The following is a 19,999-nucleotide window of genomic DNA, read 5'->3' on the forward strand; positions in this document are numbered from 1 at the left end:
GAGTTCTAGATTTCCGCTACTTTGTGTGAATTGCTTCCTGATATCTCCTCTGAATGGCCCAGCTCTAATTTTAAGGTTATGCCCCCTTGCTCTGCACTCCCCAACCTGAGGAAATAATTTCTCTCTTTATACTTTATCAACTCCTTTGATCATCTTAAACACTTCAATTAGATTACTTCAAAGAACCAGCTATAAGCTTCCCAGCTAATATCCTCCCCTGAACAGTTACTTACCATAAGGAATAGGATATGCCCTCTGATTCCTGGGCCTAAGTGACGACTTAGCAACAACTTTATATCGGCTCCTTAACGTAAGAAAAATGTCCCCAGGCATATCAGAGAGGGGCAAGGGAAACCAGTCACTGAGCCAAAGCAAGAAAGATTAGGAACGGTGACCAAAAGTTTGGTCAAAGAGGTGGGTTTTGAAGAGCAGCGTGAAGGAGGAGAGAGAGGTGGAGGGGCAAAGGGGTTTAGGGAGAGAATTCCAGAGAGTGTGGGGCCTAAGCGGGGGCCGGCACGGCCCCCAATGTTGGGGCGAAGCGACAGACATTCCTCCTGTGTGACAGTAGATATTGAGGGTGGGCAAGTCTGTGGGAACATCACAGCCCTGATCCTATCCTCTCATGCTTTGCGTTTTCCAGCAGGGATCAACGGACAGCATCGGCGGCGGGAATCTTGCGACCCTAAGGTGCAGAGGTCAAACCTAGCCCCCGTACTGTCTGAAATCAGGAAATGGAAGTGCAGCTGCTCCTGGTCTGTATGGCTCAGAACTCAGCCCAAGTGACGCATCCACCCATTGAGCTAATGGGGAACCACTCATTAACTTATCTCTTCTAAAAATATGGATACTTCCACTTTTAGGTCTCGTGTTAGCGCTATACCCCTAAGGAAAGGGATTAAACAGACAGCCTGTTACCAGTGCTCTGGCAATGGTTCTTCACCACAGCCTCGGAGATGAGTGAGCATAGTCTGTGGAAATCACGTGGCTGGAAGGGATTGCAATCATAAACCAACATGGCACCATCCTGGACCTCTAACACACCGAGCGGCTCAGGCACACTGCGGGGAAACGCAGGTGGTTGCTTTTCTGCAATTTGACTTCCTTTTATGTTTGCTTATCAAGGGATACGCGACAAAATCATTTCCTAAAGTTCGTGTTGTACAGGGGTAGTTGGCTCGTGTGGAGAGTAAACATCGGCATGCACCGGTTGGGCCAAATGGCCTGATCCTGTGCTGTACATTCTATGCAATTCAATGTAAAGTTGGTAACACTCTCGCCCCTACATTCAAGCTGCATATCAGGGCTTCAGTGCGGAGGGAGATGCTCTCTTTCAGATCGTGCATACCCGGTCTTCCTGCTCTGGATATTGAAAAATCCCATGACACCATTCAAGGAACAACAGAGCTTTTAATCTCCTGGCCAAACTTTTCTCCTTCAACCAACACAACAAAAAACAAAAAAAAAAAACTGTTCTTGCTACTGTTTGTGGGACCCTTGCTGTGCACAAGTTCGCTGCCCATTTCCCTACATAACAGTGACTGCACAAAAAGTAATTAATTTCCATTGGGGTGCTTTGAGAGGTTTGGTTGGGATAAGGAGCTGTATAAATGGAAGCCTTTCTTTCCCTAGGGCTGTCCAAATCACCGACTCTAAGTGAACCAGTAAGGTTACTCGAGGGCGAACAAACACCCAAAATGGGAGGGCACCAAAGGAGGGAAATAAGTGACTACAGTGGAGATATCTCGTGTGAAACAGGAGATACATCCTTTTAATTAAAAAAAATACTATAGGTGGGGACGTACTCCACTCCCAATCTTCCCTTCTACTTCATTTATTTTGAGTTAGCTCGGATGAAGAATCCCAATGTTACACAGAATGCACAACACAGAAACAGGCTGTTTGGCCCAATTTGTCAATGTCGGTGTTTATGCTCCACACAAGTCACCACCTACCCCTCTTCATCCAATCCTATCAGCATAAACTTCTTTTCCTTTCTCCCTCATGTGTTTATCTAGCTTTCCCCTTAAATGCATCAATGCTATTCGCCTCAGCTACTCCTTGTGGTAGCGAGTTCCACATTCTAACCACTCTCTGGGTAAAGAAGTTTCTCCTGAATTCCCCATTGGATTCATTAGTGACTATCTTATATCAATGTGATCTCATCTTTCCACAATATCAACCCTACTGACTTCCTGGAGCAGCTTCTAACATCCACCTAAACAGGCAGACGGTACCTCAGTTTAATGCTTCATCTGAAGGCTAGCATCTGCAACAGTGCAGCAATTCCCTCAGAACTGCATTAGCTCAGCCCTTGTGTGGAATTAAAACTCATAACCCATGTGACTCAGAGCAGGGGTGCCATCAATTGACCCAAGTGACATTTAAAAATGACTAAACCTCATCAAAGGAATTCTAACTCACCAGTGTAGCAAAAGTATACTTCTGATCCTTCTCTTGAAGAAACAGGAGCACATCAGACAGCAACACAGCCTGGACCTCTACACAGTAAGAGATAAACATCTTAGAAACAGGCAGTTGAAGCACGAATAGTCATAACCACCACAAATGAGCCTTTAATGTCACATCAACTGTCAGAGTAGGATGGTGTGTTTCAGGTTAGTCTTCCTCTGACTAACGCTCATCTTTTACATACATGAAAGCAAGTTCATCACCAAATTAGTGGGTGGGAAGGGAAGGGGAAATCACACGGGCAGTGTGTTGCACCATGTACATTATCTTTTTCTCCCTGGTCTGGCAAACATAGAAGCCTATTACAGATCTCCAAATCAACTGAGAAACCCACATGTGTATGGTTTCCATTTGCTCGATTTGGAGCACACATCTGGCTGTAGGCACACACTTCACTTACCTAACCTCAAGGATTTTAGGCACAGATTGGCAAGCACTAAGTTTTAGGGGGACCCGATGTGCATTCAAGAATACTGCTGGAGTTTCATCAATTAAAACTGCGCAGCTTACTAGTACAGGGCACTGGTAAATGGAGAATTCAGGCAACTTTTTTTTTCCATGAAAAGGGTGTTAAACATATGGGACAGACCATGGTGGGGAACAAGAAGCTATGCTGAGCTTCAAAAAGGGACTGGGTGAGTTCCTGTCAGCAAAAATAATTCCGGGTTATTAGATTTGGAAGCACATCAAGGTAGTCAAGTGGAAAGTTGGATCGGCAGGGTAGGTGGGCCAATGATCTAATCCTGCCTGGAAATTGCTACAAAGGGAGGAAGTGAGAATAGTGGAGACCCCCGGCTTGTAAAGCTCATGTATTCTCTTGGCAAATGGTAGGATCATGGAACAACTCACTCCTCACTCACTCTCTTGGTTGCATGGGTGGCATGTGGAGGGGAAATCTTCGGTGCAGCATTACTGAGTGTGGCCCTCAGGCAAGACACCGCTATTGACAATGGCCCTCGACCATAACCCAACCCGCATCATTTAGGTGTCACTCTCGCTTAATAAATCGCATGGTGCAAATGTTGTACCTTTTAGTCTTCCTGCTGCAGTCTTCAATGTAACAGGCCCATCATGCACCAGTTTTCTCCGCTTCAAGTCCTCCTTTGCAAACATCTGGCCACTCTTCAGTCTCATGATGGCTTTGGTCTCCGTTCTGTTGTAGATCTCGTTGAGTCTGGTCTTCTTTTCGTATTCACTTACTTTGTTATCCACTGCTGCAATCACCTCTTTAATCATTGTCAGTGCTTTTGTGAGGTCAGCATGATCATCTCCATTCTCTGTGAAGACAAGAAAGAAAAAAAATAATCGCACAAGGTGAGAATGAACTATTCATGGGTCTAACTCGAGTTCTTAACATCAGAAACACACGAGCAATTTTTTCCCCTCTTTGATTTGTGATAAGCAAGCACAGGCCAGATGTAGGGAAGCTCTCCTTCACAGAGATTGTTCAACACCTCGAATTGTTCAACACCTTAGAAAGGATATATTAACCTTGGAAGGAGTGCAGCGCAGATTCACCTGAATGTTACCAGGGTTAAATTATGAAGGGAAATTACATAAACTAGGCTTGTATTCACTGGAAAATAGAAGGTTAAGGGGTGATCTGATTGAGGGTTTTAGGATTTCGAAAGGGTTTGATAGGTTAGAGAAAAACTTTTTCCGCTGGAGGGGGAGTCCAGGACAAGGGGATATAACCTTAAAATCAGAGCCAGGCCATTCAGGAGAAAAGTTAGGAAACGCCTCTTCACGCAAAGGGTGGTCGACGTGTGGAACTCTCTCCCACAAAAAGCAGATGCTAGCTCAATTAATAATTTTAAATCTGAGAGTGATAGATTTTTGCTAGCCAAGGGTATTAAGGGATATGGAGCCAAGGTGGGTAAATAGAGTTAGGATACAGATCAGCCACGATCTCATTGAATGGCGGAAGAGGCTCGAGGGGCTGAATGGCCGACTCCTGTTCCTAATTGACTCCCACAGGGTAGTGGAGGGAAAATCCTGGAATCATTTCAGATGATGTGTTGGGGGACTGTCGGGTGGATGAGTTAAGATGGGACCAGTGGCCTTCCTCATCTGTATCGATCTTTCCCATTTTTTCCTTGGAGTTGGCTCTACGCATCCTAACGTTAGCCAGGAATGTAGGCGAGATGGGCGTTAACATTTAACATGGTACCTCACTCAATTTATCATTCCCCATTAGTCAGGTGCTCCACCTTGCTGTAGAAAAGTTACCACAAGGCATCCTATCATCTGAATGGGATTAATTTAAAATTAAAATAATTTAAAACTTTAAAAAGACTCTGAAATAATGAGTAACAGTTTTATTTATTGTCTAACCCGAATGATGGCACAACCACAAATTGTGGATTTTATTTTTCAATTTTCTCCTGCAGTGATACATGCTGGGTTATGGTTCAATTCACGCAGACCATCCTCCAGTAAGTGGCCATTCTTCATGTGAGTCTAGACACCGAGTGTTGACAGGCTGTCGAGCTGGGGTTACTGGTTAGCGATCAAGAGAAGGAGCCATGGCTGATTTTCCCCATCCCTAATGGTTGAGGTTAGTACTGTGAAATATAGATACCTTCCACACTTGGAGCGAATCAGTACCCATGTAAGGTCAGAAATAGGACCATCCATCAGGCCAGCTGTTTACCTTTGGTATGTTGTATTATTCTCTGGACAATCACTGGGTACTTGGTGATCCTTTGAGTAACCAGCAATATACATTCCTGGATCCCTAATCTTCGAACTATGGAACTTGTCATTTTTTTCTGGAAAAGCAAAACAAAATATTTTAGGGCATGCATTCGAGTTGGCAGATTTCAAACTCTTCTGCTTTAAAGGCAGCAGGCTGGCCGAACGGAACGGACACATACCCGCACGAAAGCCTGGAACTTTTTCTCTCGCGCCAATAGCTCCTTGCAAAAATTCACCGCATTGTTGTGCCGGCCGCAGAATTTCCCGTAGGTCTTTTTCATTCGCTCGGCACTTGGTCCAGAGAACTGCCAAATAAAACATCACATTGCAAGTAAGAGGACAGTGAGGCAGTAATCATCACAGGTAAAGACTTAACTAGATGTCACAATCAATAAAGGAGTTGCTTTCCTTGGCCTCGGAGACTTTGGAAGAAAAAAAAGAGACCGAGGCAACCTGTCTGAGGTTTTCAAGATTGTGAGAACCGCCAAAACTTTTCCAGGACCTCAGTTTAACGTCTCGTCCGAAAGACGGCACCACCAACAGTGCAGTCCTCCCCATGGAAACATTTAACACTATTTGGTGTCGCCACTCACAATGACATAGCTGTGATTGACAACTGGAGGCCAATACGCCCCCAATTTGTGGCATATTAGAGCAAGCGATTGTTCCATCGCCGCCCAGTGTGCTGCCGATTTACACAGATCAGGAAGGTACCAGGTTTGATGTCTAGTCTCTGCCGAGTTAGCTGACCTCAGCTGGAGCTGCGTAGCTTGGTACATTTGCGGTGTCAGCCGTGGCTCAGTGGGTAACACCCTTGGAGTCAGAAGGTCCCACTCCAGAGGCTTGAGCACAAAATCTACACTGATACCCCAGTACAGTGTTGAGGGAGTGCTGCACTGTCGGAGGTGCCGTCTTTCGGATGAGATGTTAAACCGAGGCCCTAGCTGCCCTCTCAGGTGGATGTAAAATAGCCCAGGGCACTATTTCGAAGAGCAGGGGAGTTCTCTCCAGTGTCCTGGCCAATATTTATCCCTTAACCAGCATCATTAAAACAGATTACCTACGAACATACGAAATTGACAGGCAGGAAAAGAGTAACTGGTCCATCAAGCCAGGGTGTTCTGATTGAGGATTTATTCATCAATGAGGCAACTGTGCTAAGAACAGCTCTGTTTAAATCTACAGGCTCACATAATTCAAACAGGATAAAGGCAGCAAATAAGAAATACAAGCACAAATAGGGTCGAGATGTCTGGGCTTTTGGGCTGGGTCGCCCGAGGATTGCACGTGGCCCATGAGCAGCAATTTGGACACCCCCAGCTCAGTGATTCCTTCTTACCTGATTCACCAAGATATCACCGATCTTTTTAATGATGAAGTTCCGGTCACTGTTTGCTACCAGAGATTCTTTTCTCCTCTCCAGTATCCGATTGAAGAACTGTGTGTGAATGTCTATCAGATCCTCCAGGCAGGGGAAGATGCGTTCCACTGTTGGATTATCGAACTGCAGTTCCTTCGTCATCCCTTTGCTGTAGACGTCGGACATGATCTTCAGAGTCCGAAGGTGGTGCATTTCTGTCTGCATTAGCTCTGTAGAAACAAATCCACAATCAGTTGTGTGCCAAGAGCACAGAGGGTGATTGGAATCCAAAACAAGGGGTGGGGGGGCATAACCTTAAAATTAGAGTTAGGCCATTCAGGGGTGATGTCAGGAAGCACTTCTTCACACAAAGGGTAGTGGAAATCTGGAACTCTCTCCCCCCAAAAAGCTGTCAAGGCTGGGGGGGCAATTGAAAATTTCAAAAGAGATGGATAGATTTTTGTTAGAGGCAAGAGTAATAATGGATATGGAACCAAGGCGGGTAAGATAGAGTTAAGATACAGATCCGTCATGATCTAATTGAATGGCGGAATAGGCACGAGGGGCTGAATGGCCTTCCCCTGTTCCTATGAGGGAGCTGCACTAATACCAGTACGTTAACACTGTTCCTTACACACAGCAGTGTTTGCATATTATCAAGGCATTTTACATCAATTTTCCATTTTGCCCCCCTTACTCCAGCCTCCAATGTCTCTTCCCTTGCTGCAACTTTTATGGTCTCTTAGCTTTAATGGGCGCCGTTTCTCTGGAATTTCCTCTCTTGCTCCTCCTGAGCTCCAAATTCACACACGTTCTCCTCACTCCATTCTCACTCTGTCAAAACTTATCCCATCATCTTTTTTTAAAAAAAAAACTCATTCCCTCCCACCTTGACCTTAAAACTTAGGAATTCCTCCCAAGGTTTCCCCAAGCTTGGTCTCACCTAATCACCACCTCTCGATTTACCTCGTCTTCTCTCACTCTTTTTAACCTCAGAGGTGTCCTGCACTGTGGACCTCATGCCTTCACTTAGATTCATCGATAAAAAGTGAAAGCAATTCATCAAACAAAGAGTAAGAATGGAACTCAGAGGGAACTTTCGCATCCGAGGGGCAATAGAGGTGTAGAAAGGACATTGAAGCAGACAGTGTAAATGGATTCAAGAGGCAATTCGATGCATTCCTGGAGTGATATGGTGAGAATGTGGGTTGGTGGGGTTCATCTACAAAAAGAAACGAGATTAATTATGCCAAATGGCCTCTTCCTGCTCCTGCAAATTCTTACGTTTCAAAGTGACCTTTAAAATAGGAATAAACGTCAACTTTTACCGTAGATAACATCCTGTCGTTTAATTACTTCCTTCTTCTGCTGACGCACAAACTTGTTGTCCACCACCAGACTCCAGGAGTCCGCTTCCAGCTCTTTAGCGTCCGACTCGAACTCTCCCATCAGCTGTCCGTCCATGACATCTGTACCTGTGGGAATGTGGAGTACAAATGCAGAGTCTGACAATAAACACCGATGTCCAGCACTTACTGTAACTACGCATTCACACACATGACTGGCAGTAACGTCTCAGAGATTGACACAAGATTTAATTTTAATGACCAATAAGACAAGAGGAGCAGGAGTAGGCCATACGGCCCCTCGAGCCTGCTCCGCCATTCAATAAGGTCATGGCTGATCTTCTACCTCAACTCCACTTTCCCATCCTATCCCTTGATTCCCTTAGTGTGCAAAATTCTAGCGATCTCAGTTTTGAATATACTCAACGACTGAGCATCCACAGCCCTCTGGGGTAGAAAATTTTTCTGAGTGAAGAAACTTTTCAAGTCAAGTCACAAATAGCACAGGGGTATATCACAATTGCCCTTTGCCACAAGCTGAAGACATCTGTGCATCAGAATTCCCCAAATCAAGGTGCACAATTCTTGGTTTTTAAATATACTTCATATTAAATGTTATTTAATGGCCAGTGTAAATTAACTTTCAAACCAGTGATTTGTTGTTACACCATCCTACTAGACAGGATCAATATCAATAAAGTATAAGTACTTTAAACACAGACAGCACTGGTAGTTCATTCAATACAGCCGTACACCCATAACTTTGTGCATGGTGCAGGTGTTAAATTTGCTAAGTTACGGTGAGTTAAACTGAGCTTCCTTCAACTCAGATCTTAGAGACCATTGCCCAAGTGAGTTTGGAATAGAATATGATCTTTGATGATCACGCATAACTCAGTAAAGATATTCAAGGGCAGGTTCTGACCTGAATGGTTAGATTTTGTGGTCCGTGCAGCCAGATACTGCTGGCCTAGCTCAGGTTATCCTTGTCCTCAGCCTTTGAAGTGATGCTCTTGTGAGCATTAGAAAATGAACAGAGTATGAAATGAGTTAACAGTCTGCATTAAAAGGCCAGTCAAAGGAATATTATTTGAATGGGTCAAGCTATCATTTGCACAGCATAATTTCAAGGGCTATATGTGCAGTGGGATCTAGAAATCTTTTTTCTCTTTGGAGAGATGCTGCTTTGTGGGTGTTATCAACACTGCATGTTTTATCATTTTTGGAAGGGCATTCTGTTTTGCCTCCTTACTGTTTCATCAGCGCAGTCTCAACTTCATTTTGATTGTTCTGAAGGCCCTTAAATAAAAATGTTTTTAAAATAAAGTAACACAAGGCCCACATGGGCCTTCTCTCACTAAACACTACTCTTACCTTCATCAGTTAGCGATTCCATCGACGCAGTCACTTGTTTTATGTGGTTTAGAGAGTCGGTTGACTGAGACAAAACCCGCCAAGAAGCAAGAGAGGTTTCATCAATCGCAGGTCTGGACAGGGTAAATACAGAGATTCGACTTCAATAAGGGGAATAAGCTGAACTACAACTGCACTAAAGTATAAAAGGTGCCTTCATGAAAACGATGCGTTGCTGAGTCTCTTAGCTTCATTGGGATAAGCAATTAGGGATGGGCATTAAATGCTGGCCTTGCCAGCGATGCCCACATCCCATGAACGAATAAAAAAAAAATGTCTGTCGTACTGAAATCATACAGACCAGAAGGCCTAATTTGTGCTAAATTAAATGAGATCAGCCTAAACAGCAACTGGGGCACTACAACTGGCCTCAGTGCCCCATGGCTGGGGAGGAGATAAATCAGTTAGGGTTCCTGCTCCTGCTCGCTATCTAGTGATGCCTGCATAAAAGTGCACATGTGCAAACATGAGTAAAGACATGCATGATGCCCTCCATGTTTGAGCAACATTCCCACATTCACTATCTGGAATCACACATGAAGAATAGGCACTTGGGCAGGGCACTAGAGGATAGTTGGTACCTGTGAAACTGCAGCTCAGGAAGAGTCTGGGCTTCAGAATCGGGAGGAAAATAGGAAAGATTTATCATCTTTTGGAAACATGACGCAAGGACACAAACCACATCACAGCACATCATCACGACTCTCTGGCGATACAGGACTCTGCTCCCCTCCAAACAAAAAACATTTCATCTTTAAGGAACAAATGTGCCGCGCTCTAGCTTTGTCATTGTGCAAGCTTCTCTCTGCAGAAGGCTGGTGAAACAATGATTCACTCGGGTGCGAAACTTCCATGTGATGGTCAATGAGGCAACTCAAAATGCGAGCCCTAGATTTTCCACATGCTCCATGATGCACTTCCATTCCATTCAACTGCCGCTCAGCAAAAAAACTTTAAACCTCCAAGTGGCTGGACTCTGCATAAGCCTACAAATTTGCTTGCCAGCTGGTTTTCCTCTCCCACTTTGCTTGCGCACAACCTGCCCACTTGCAAGCATGGCACTCGGCACTGCTCCTCCAGCCGGTTAGATGCCAGATGGTGCGTTTATTGCAACGTTGCAGAGTGGCTTGTAGGTGTGGCGAGAGATTTCACAATGGAACAGCGCTGTGAATGTTATCAAGGTGCAACAATTACAGCAATAAGAAATAAGGCTGCAAATCATTTATCAAATGAGTAGGTATCTACTTATGGGAAGACAAAGGCCATCTGTTAAAAGTGTGCACCATCAGGCACACAGACTCGACCTGTGTGGATTTTTTGAGTAGCTTGGCTTGGCAACTCAAACATCGTGATGGGTTTCTCTATTATCTGGTTGATGATGATAAAAATACTCGCAGAAGCAAGTTCAGCCAAGGAAAGAGGGACAGTTTCAGCTGCAGCCTGCCCCTTGCTACTTCAGCACTGGCCGAGTGTCGCTATCACTGCTTTCTTTTATCAACTAGGTTTCGGTTTCATATTCACAGAATCTCTACACGGGGTGATATTTTAGAAATTAAATGAAGCAAATGGAAATACGAGTACAGCTTCATACTGTCTGGGAGCATGTTGGTCACAAGTTATATTATTGCAATTAGTGTTTACGTTTTTATAGGAATATAGGAACAGGAGGAGGCCATTTAGCCCCTCGAGCCTGTTCCACCATTCAATGAAAACATGGCTGATCTGTGACCGAACTCCATATACCCGCCTTAGCCCCATATCTCTTAATACCTTTGGTTAACCAAAATCTATATCTCAGATTTAAATTTAATTGAGCTAGCATCAACTGCCGTTTGCTACTTCAAGTTCATAAATGCAAATCTCTCGCACAACCGTCGAGCACCTCCAGAGAACGCTATGCAAATCACTGAACTTACCCTGCGATATTGGCTATTGACATACTCTTGGAGAGTGATCGGTAGAGGGGCATTTTCCTATTCGGAGCGATCAATGAGTTGTCATCTTGAAGGATTATTGCTGACCTTGGGCGTTCTTTGGGTTGGAAAGCTAAGTATATAGAACACAAACACAGCAGATAAATATAAAATCATAAAAAGCCATCATATCCATCTATAACATGATCAGTATAAACATAAGGTAGTGTATCGTGGAGCAGGATGTCTTTGTGGGCTGCGTAGGTACATACCACGGAGCCTCGGGACCCACTAAATTAAATTGTCTTCAATTTGCACATACCTCAACTTGCTGAAACTATCTGATCTTGGTGTTCTGACTGGGATTATCGATAAATTAGGTGACGGTACTAAAAATAGCCCCTTCAAACCCCTCGGTCCACAAAATTCCAACAGGACAAAGCACCAAATAAGAAATATGAGAACAAATAGGGCCGAGTTGCCCAGGTTTTGAGGGCAATACCCAGGGCTCAGGTGCTGCTGGTAGTCATTGAGCTACAGTTTGGGAAGCCCCATCATGGAGCCCCTTCGACCAAACAGATTGCAGAACCAGAGGATACAAAGCTTTGACCAATAACGTCGAAGAGCCAGAGATCAACCAAACACGTCCCAAAATTTTAACCAATCAGATCCCACAGACCACTGTCCTTTCAACAAATCAGATGCCTAATATTTCAGATTGGTTCAGGTACAAAAATTACCAATCACATTCTACCAAAAATACATTTCTGTGGGGTGCAACACTTGGCAAATTCCAATCACATATTAGAATTTGTAACGCGTCAATAAAGGAAAGGAGGGCAGTGGCAGCGATACCCTGAAAAGAGAATGCAAATCTATGCAGATGTGATCCTAAGGCTGCATTTACATCACACTGTAGCACTAGTGTGAAGCAGTTTCACTTCACACCACCACCAACAAACAGTAGGGTAAATACGGAGTCAGGGCAGGTTTCTATTATGTGCCCTGTAATCTTCAATCCAGGGAACAGTCAGTTCCACCACACACGTATCTTTTATCCAGTCTGATCTCTGCACCATATCTGGCCTCAGATCGGCACTAATTATCTGTACCAGAAGATAGCCTTGTCCTCAAAGGTTTGATTACAATTCGAGAGAATCTCTTTGACAGCCTGTATCCATTTTCAGTTTAAGATTGACCAAAATTCCTACTCTTCTCCTGTGAAATGTTTATTTTTACAATTTAAAAACTATTTACACACAGCGCTAATCTCTAAATGCCACCACATCCAGTCAAATATTGTTCTCTTTCAGAGCAAAAATTCCAATAATAGATCTTCAGCCCCCTGCCTCCCCTCACCCCCAGTGTTTGTGATGACTCTCCCAGCATGGACCAAGTCTTCCAATTCTCTTACAGCCCATAGCAATGTTACCAACAGGCTTATTTAGCATGTTGCTACCAAAACCCTTTAGGAAACAATAATCACACTCCTGCATTAGTGTTGTGTTGTTATGTTTCTTTAATTCTACTTTCAATTCATCACGTTAATAGTAAAACAGCAATGAGATTGATGACCAGATAACCCATTGCTACCATCACTAGTGACAAATCTGCACCCACTAGTGTTCCACTTTTAGCAGAATACAGCTCAAAATGCTCTCTTAAAATGCAGCCCAAGTTTGGAAGGCCAAAATCTATAACTGTACTGTTGGGTGTATTTCACAATTCAAGTGAAAACAACATGAAAATTTCACACTTACCAAAATGGAGAAATCATCGTGACAATGCAATGTAAACTCTGTAACCCATTAATTTGATTAAATATATTAATAACCCTCCAGTACTATATGGTGAGCTCCAAATACAGATCAAAGATACTTACATTTATTTCTCATGTTGACGACAACGGGTAATGTTGAAGAATCTTGGGCTTGAGGGGCTTTTTGTTGCTGAAATAAAGAATTTGACACAAGTTGACATACTATATGCTACATTAGAAAATATACACAATGTCACAACTTACAGCTTCCCGTTGGTGGTCTTTCACAATAATGGTGACATTTTAGGAATAGCCAGGGCAGCTAATACAATTCCAAAGGTGGCACAGTTCAAAAGATAGATATCGATGAGGAAAACCATTTGGTCTCCCATCACAACTTCCAATTGTGTCTTAAATGATGCTCGGGTTTTTGCCTCCAATATATACCCAGAAGTTCACTCCATGTGCTGATTATTCTTAGCGTGAAGATCTTCCGGACATAAGTCCTAAATTTGCTTTTCACTGATCTGAATCTAACCCTGCTTGCCCTATCATCACAGTTTAACTTGAAGTAATGTTTCGATTTCCACACTGTATATCACCTTCTATATCTCTACGAGGTCCCCGTCTGATGCTAGGGACCAGTCTCATGGCTGCTCTCTACACTGCTTCCAGGATTTACTTCCTCATTTGTGACCAAAACTGGACAGGACACCCCAGAAGGCTGTGTGGATGCTCAGTCGTTGAGTATATTCAAAACTGAGATCAATTGATATTTGGACATTAAGGGATATGGGGATAGGGAAGGAAGCGGAGTTGAGGTAGAAGATCAGCCATGATCTTATTAAATGGCGGAGCAGGCCCGAGAGGCCATATGGCCTACTCTTGCTCCTATTTCTTATGTTCTTATGTTCAACCCACAACCTTCTGACACAGAGGCTAGAGTGCTACCACTGCGCTAAGGCCTCATTATTGGAGACTTGCTCTTCATCAAACCTGTGCTATACCTGACCTGGGAGTGAGTGATGCTGACATGCAAGGGGTATTCCGTTCCCAAGCACCAACATTCCTCACCTCAATGAGCACAAGATCTCACCAGGAACAAATAAGCACTGAAGTGGCTTCTCCCACCTCAGAGGGATTAAAAGAATAAGTACCTTCTGTTTAATCTTGTTACAGGAGGGCAGACTGTCCCTGCAGCCCTTGTGGACTTCGGCATTGCAATCTGAGGAGACAAAAAGGTTCAACTATTTGTTAGAGAAAAGACTTCAACCAAGTTCAGCTGCAGGAAACCAAACTTAAACCACTTAATATACAGTTTGCAACATTAAAAAAATCTGTTACCCACGAAGGGTAGCAGTAATGTTTTTGCACCCAAATTATTTGTGGTGGATTCAAAGAATAGGAGGGAGTGAGATGCAAGTACAACTACAACAGCTTGCATTTATATAGCACCTTTAGCGTAGTAAAAAGTCCCAAGGTGCTTCACAGGAGAGTAATCAAGACACAAAAAGACAGAGTAAAACACAGAGGCAGAGCCAGAGCGAAAGGTGCAGAAATAGCAAGTCAAAGATACACACAGGCAGAAAGATTTACAGCCAGTGAGAGAGAGCTAGAAAAGAGCGCACAGAGGCAGAAAGATGCAGAATGGGATATTGAGAGCACTAGACAGAGACAAACAGGCTGAGGGATAGAGACAGAGATACACACACAGGCAAAGAAAGGCAGGTAAGGACAAGAGTGATTCAGGCACACAGAACATCACCGACAGCTAAAGGAATTACTATCTATGAATTGGGATTTATTAATCTCTGTTGTGTTTGTTCCAAGAAAGAGATCAGCCTTTAGGTTTAGGCTCCCCTCCCTACTCCCTTACAATGTGACAGGTATTAGACAGGTGACTGCCCCAGTAATTACCAATGGTTTTAATCAGTTATCTTAACATTAACCATTTTCTGGAAAGTCTTCACACTGCCAGGCAAAACAAGCCAGTCCCAGAGGCTTTAGTAACATGTGACAGGAACCTTTTCTGTAAAGAGTCCAAACACTCACTAACATTATTTTAACGCACATAACATCAGTTCATTTGATTAATAAAGGAAAGTTTTATTGGACAAACGGGATACAGAAAAAACAACAGGGTCACGGGGACCCCCTTCAACTAAGATTGGTTCCTTCCCTCAACTCCAAAACTGGACACAGACCGGATCATACGCGGAGTTAATACTTACTGTACTACTGATGAATATTCGTTGAGAGTCTCAATAACGAATGTCTCCACATCACAGGACACAGAAATAAGTGGAGACAAGTGTATTTTAAAGTCAAACATTTTGTTGTCTGGTTTATATTTTAGAAACTCCTGGACAGCCCATTCGAAAACTGGATTTGTATTCATGTGGTCACGTCACGTTTCAGGACTCTCAAAAGTACATCAGTCATACGCATAAACCCCTGGTCGCACAAGTATCAAATACACAAAGCCCCTATGGACTTCCATCCCTGGTTGCTCCTAAATTGCAAATACGTTGTCCTACACCCTCCTTCACCTCCTCGCACCCTCGCTGTCTTGAAATCAAGACCCTTCTGCACAGTCTCAAACTCTTTTTTTTTTCCAGGATCTCCAAACTGTGGACCTCACCTCCTTCAATCTTTCCTTTTTCCTACAATCCACAGGCATTTAAAAAGCAAGCTAATCATTACTTTCTGATTTACCCCATCTTCTCTTTTACTCTTTCCAACCTTGGTGTCTGTCCTGTACTATGGGCCTTGGCTTTTTACCTTGGTTTCCCAATAATAGAAACACAAACAAATATACTTTTCAGTGTTGTCACCTGGATTTCACTAAATGCAACAGTGGGCTTGTGAAATGTACATATTATGTCCATTTGAACTTGAGCACCCAGCATTACGATTATTGATTCTGTTCTTTCTGGAAAGAGTATTTTGAGCTGTGTAAAACTATGGTGAAACACTGGTGGTGGGGGAAATTTGAGATGAAATAGGAGCATACCATAAGTGTTTTGGCATAAGTGTGATTTTTCCTGTAGTGCACGGTACCAATGTGTCAAATCAGCCTTGTGCAAAACTGATCTGAGAGAAACCTTGTTCACTGTCAGTTTGGAAAACAAAGACAAGGATCCCACACTAAGACCAGAATACAGTCAAAGTGACTGCTAACTGCAACATGACTGCCAAAAAAACTTACTTATTGCTTATATACTTACAAATTGTCAACCACAAGTTTTTTTTTTAATGTCATGATGGTTAAAGTTTACTTTTGGTTAATCAATTTATGTTTGAATCTTGCGCCCTTTTCACAAGTGTTAAATTTTTGGGATGTAGAATGATGCTGCTTATAGTATTACTGAAATCTACGACTGCCTTGGACTTTAATGGTGTTGGACTAGGAAGCATTAGGCAGCAATCTGACTGCAACTGACCAAATCAGCAAGCTTTACTATTGGTTTGGCCCTCAACAATTTTTAGGAACAGAAAAGTTCCCGGTCCCAACAAGCCTATCCCTTTCCCATAAACCTCAACCCCGCCTACCCACCATACCCCTTAATCCCTTCCTCCTCCAGAAACGCATCCAATTCTGTTCAGCCTGTTTATACTGTCTGCTTCAATATCCTTTTTTGGTAACTTTTCACAAAGCCCATTACTCTTTTGAGTGAGAAAAAGTTACACCCAACAGCTCTTATTTTTAAACTTCCTAATTTTTGAACTTGTGCCCCTGATATGCAGCCCTTCACCCCAGTAAACAATTAGCCTGGATCTATTTTTTTTAATCCCCAAATATACATTTAGCATCACATTAAGGCACAGTAATGGACTGAGATATAACATCTAGTCTGTTCATTCCTAGTTTTTCCTTTGGTTTAATCGCTGAACACAAAGCACGGCACGCAGTCTACAGGGATCGAGTTGGCCTAAGCGATTCATGCACACCTGTGTGTCTTTAATGGTGTTGGACTAGAAAGCATTAGGCAGCAATCTGACTGCAACTGACCAAATCAGCAAGCTTTACTATTGGTCTGGCCCTCAACAATTTTTAGGAACAGAAAAGTTCCCGGTCCCAACAAGCCTATCCCTTTCCCATAAACCTCAACTCCGCCTACCCAGTGGGAAGTGGGAAGTCATCTGGTTGTCCTCTGCAGTTGGAGTGATGTGAGGCACAGATGCCAGAGGAAGAAACAAATAAATGAAAGCAAATGCAGAGCGGAGATTCACTCAAATGTTTTAAACTGAAGACGAAGCAAAGTTTGATATTCTGTTGCTGCACATTCACTAGTTTAGATTTTCCGATTGGCATTATTTTAAAGCCAGTGTTAGAATAAAGAGCTGAATACTGATTAAGTTAAAATTACAGAGGAAAATCAGTAACAAATGCTTGCCTATATGAAGAACAATGGATACCTGAGAGTGATTTACAGGCTATAATCTCAAGGAGTTCAGGTGGTTTACATCTAGAATACTGGGAATAATTACTGAGCAGCGAATCCAATCAATGAGTTCAAGCGCCATCAAATCACAGCAGTAAAGCTCGAACAGTAATGACCATCAGAATTCTGACATTGGAATCACCGGCTTCAGAAACCGAAGCAGATCTGCTGTTTCATTGCTCACAGTAAGTCGACGGTTACACTGTTGCGGGGTAGGGGAGCAATACGACAACTGAAGAATTTGGAAAGAAGTTTGCACAGAGATGTGCCCAGAAATGGTGGAGGAAGCATTTGAGTGTTTTATAATTCTGCACCCCCACCCCCCGTCCCAAGTTTCTCCTCTCTCCTGATGGCAGCAGTTTTTGCTGGGAGGACCATTGTGTGGACACTGGTTACCCTCTGGTAACTAGTTCAAGTAGACATCTTGAATGTGTGAACCCAGACCATGAATGATGGTGGACTATTCCACCTGTAAAGGGGCGGGGGGGGGGGGGGGGCGAGGAATCACAATCAAGCTGAATCCCGTCGTCACGTGATATCCACATAAACATTTTCCAGCAAGGGTCACTGGATAGCGATCAGGTGCAGCAGCCCTGACTGATGTCTCACTTCCCTGGTCCAGGGGCCCACAGGCCAATTGTAACACTCCCTGGTGGAGATCAGTTAGGCCAGGCCAGACCAGGGGTCAAACCAGAGCTCTTTTCCTATTATAGCTCGGCTCCAGTTGCTGCATTCACCTACTTGTGACATCCGAATGTTTGGGGACCCCTCATACTTTCTGCAGCTATTTATATTTAATTGATTAGCACAATCCTATCAGCTTATGATACCAACAAAGAAACCCAGTCTTTTTTTAATAAATAAAGGGTGAGGAATCAATTAAAATGTTCCTCAAACGTGACCATTTTGAACAGTTTGCAATTTTTATTCATGACAAAAGGTGCTGACATTTGCAGATAAATGGTGATCGAGACAGAAAAATAAATTTAAAAAAAATGTGGAGTAGATGCAATCTGACTGAACATCACACCAGATAGAGATCACGAGTAAACATTTCCGGCTGCTGAAAATCTTTAAATGAAGTTGTAACTTCACGTTGTAACAACATGTACAAAATAGTAAATGGCTTCTGTTGCACTTCATTTGAGATATGGGAAGGAAAAGATGATAATAATTTACCCCATGAACTGCTGAAGTTCCAGGGAGTTTATAAAAAGTCAGGAACTTTTTGGAACTGGAAAGGTTATTTGGTCCAACAAGCTCGGACCTTCATGATGGACCAACGTCTCATTTTGGCATCCTTCAATACTTTCTTCAATTTGTACGAATATCAAGTGTCAGCTTGGCCGAGTTGGTTCCAGTCTCGCCTCAGGAGTCAGAAGGTCGTGGGTTCAAGTTCCACTCCAGGACTTGAGCACAAAATATAGGTCGACATTCCAGTGCAGAGGAATTGCTGCATTGTTGGGAGAGGCGATCCTTCGGATGAAGTGTTAACAATCTCGTGGCATTATTTTACCAACCTGGCCAACACCCCTGACTTCAATCAAAACCAGCAAAATTAAAGAGATCATTGTCAAATGTGGGGTGCTGCTGGTCTCAACAATGTAATAAAGTGCGACAGAAACGCAACTTTCTTTTTGCTGCCTCTGTATTCAGTGTGAAAGACTGAATGTTGATTTTCCAGCGTGCAAGAGTCATGCTTTTTTTTTATATTTGCAGAGACCACAACTAACTCTGACTAACAAGTGCACCATCTTAGAAACCAGATATTGCCCCCACCCCTACCCTGATGGCTCAGTGAGTATATGCACCTGTTACTGAGTCATACATTACCAAGAAGGCCACCATTTCAGCCCTGTTTTGTACTAATGATCTCTGCCGGGGCAGCAGTCACTGTACCATAATATTCCTCAGCCCCCATCTCCCAGACAAGTGAATGGAAAAATGCCTGTCCAGTGACCCCCTGCTGCAAAGTGCACGCAAGAATTCAGTCAGGTGAGATTGGAATTGATCCAGTTGTGATGCCCTTCACAGTCCAATAGCTTGCCAATGATAACACATGAAGATAGTGGAGAGCTGCCAGTGCCCATAGAACCATGCCCTGAAATGAACGAGAAGGATGGGGATTTTCCTCGTTTGTTGGAAAGAATTACATAGTACAGGAGCCAGTTAAACACATGGATAAATGACGCTGGACCTAATGGGGTCTCACCCCAATCCAACCACGAGACAAATACATGGCCTAGACAGACCAAAGAATTCTCCAGAGGCATGGACGTCTATGTATTGTAAAGCTCCCCAAACTGCTGCCTTTTTTGAAGGATTTGTGCAATCAACAGGACATTGTGTAACTGAGCAAACTTTGTTACATTATTTCAGCAAAGTTACATTTCTCCATCCTGTCCACTATTTCTAAAGAGTGCATTGGACAGGCAGAAAAAAAATCAACTGACAATTACGGTGAAGATCTCCTCTGCATTAAAAACACATTTACGATTTCACTATAAACAGTACAAAGAGGAGATGTTTCCAAGTTCTCAACTGATTTCATTGCTGCAATTTTTTTTGTCTTACCCATTTGTTTTTTTAAATCTCCC

At 43.2% G+C, this 19,999-nt stretch overlaps 1 protein-coding gene across 3 annotated transcripts in view; it reads right to left on the reverse strand.

The window, feature by feature from the left end:
* The window catches only part of akap13 (A-kinase anchoring protein 13), a 322,499-nt gene that overhangs the window by 25,619 nt on the left and 276,881 nt on the right, over positions 1–19,999 (reverse strand). For 2 of the 3 annotated variants that reach the window (XM_067971374.1, XM_067971372.1), the window contains 10 exons: positions 14,115–14,182; positions 13,081–13,147; positions 11,202–11,331; positions 9,247–9,359; positions 7,855–8,031; positions 6,506–6,756; positions 5,346–5,471; positions 5,123–5,240; positions 3,498–3,746; positions 2,422–2,498 (listed from right to left, as the gene is read on the reverse strand). In XM_067971374.1, coding sequence (XP_067827475.1) covers positions 2,422–2,498; positions 3,498–3,746; positions 5,123–5,240; positions 5,346–5,471; positions 6,506–6,756; positions 7,855–8,031; positions 9,247–9,359; positions 11,202–11,331; positions 13,081–13,147; positions 14,115–14,182 — 1,376 coding nt within the window. The remainder of the gene's footprint in view (positions 1–2,421; positions 2,499–3,497; positions 3,747–5,122; positions 5,241–5,345; positions 5,472–6,505; positions 6,757–7,854; positions 8,032–9,246; positions 9,360–11,201; positions 11,332–13,080; positions 13,148–14,114; positions 14,183–19,999) is intronic. The other variant, XM_067971373.1, reaches the window with a different exon arrangement.

The sequence above is a fragment of the Heptranchias perlo genome, chromosome 34, assembly GCF_035084215.1.
Source record: "Heptranchias perlo isolate sHepPer1 chromosome 34, sHepPer1.hap1, whole genome shotgun sequence".
Taxonomy (NCBI): domain Eukaryota; kingdom Metazoa; phylum Chordata; class Chondrichthyes; order Hexanchiformes; family Hexanchidae; genus Heptranchias; species Heptranchias perlo.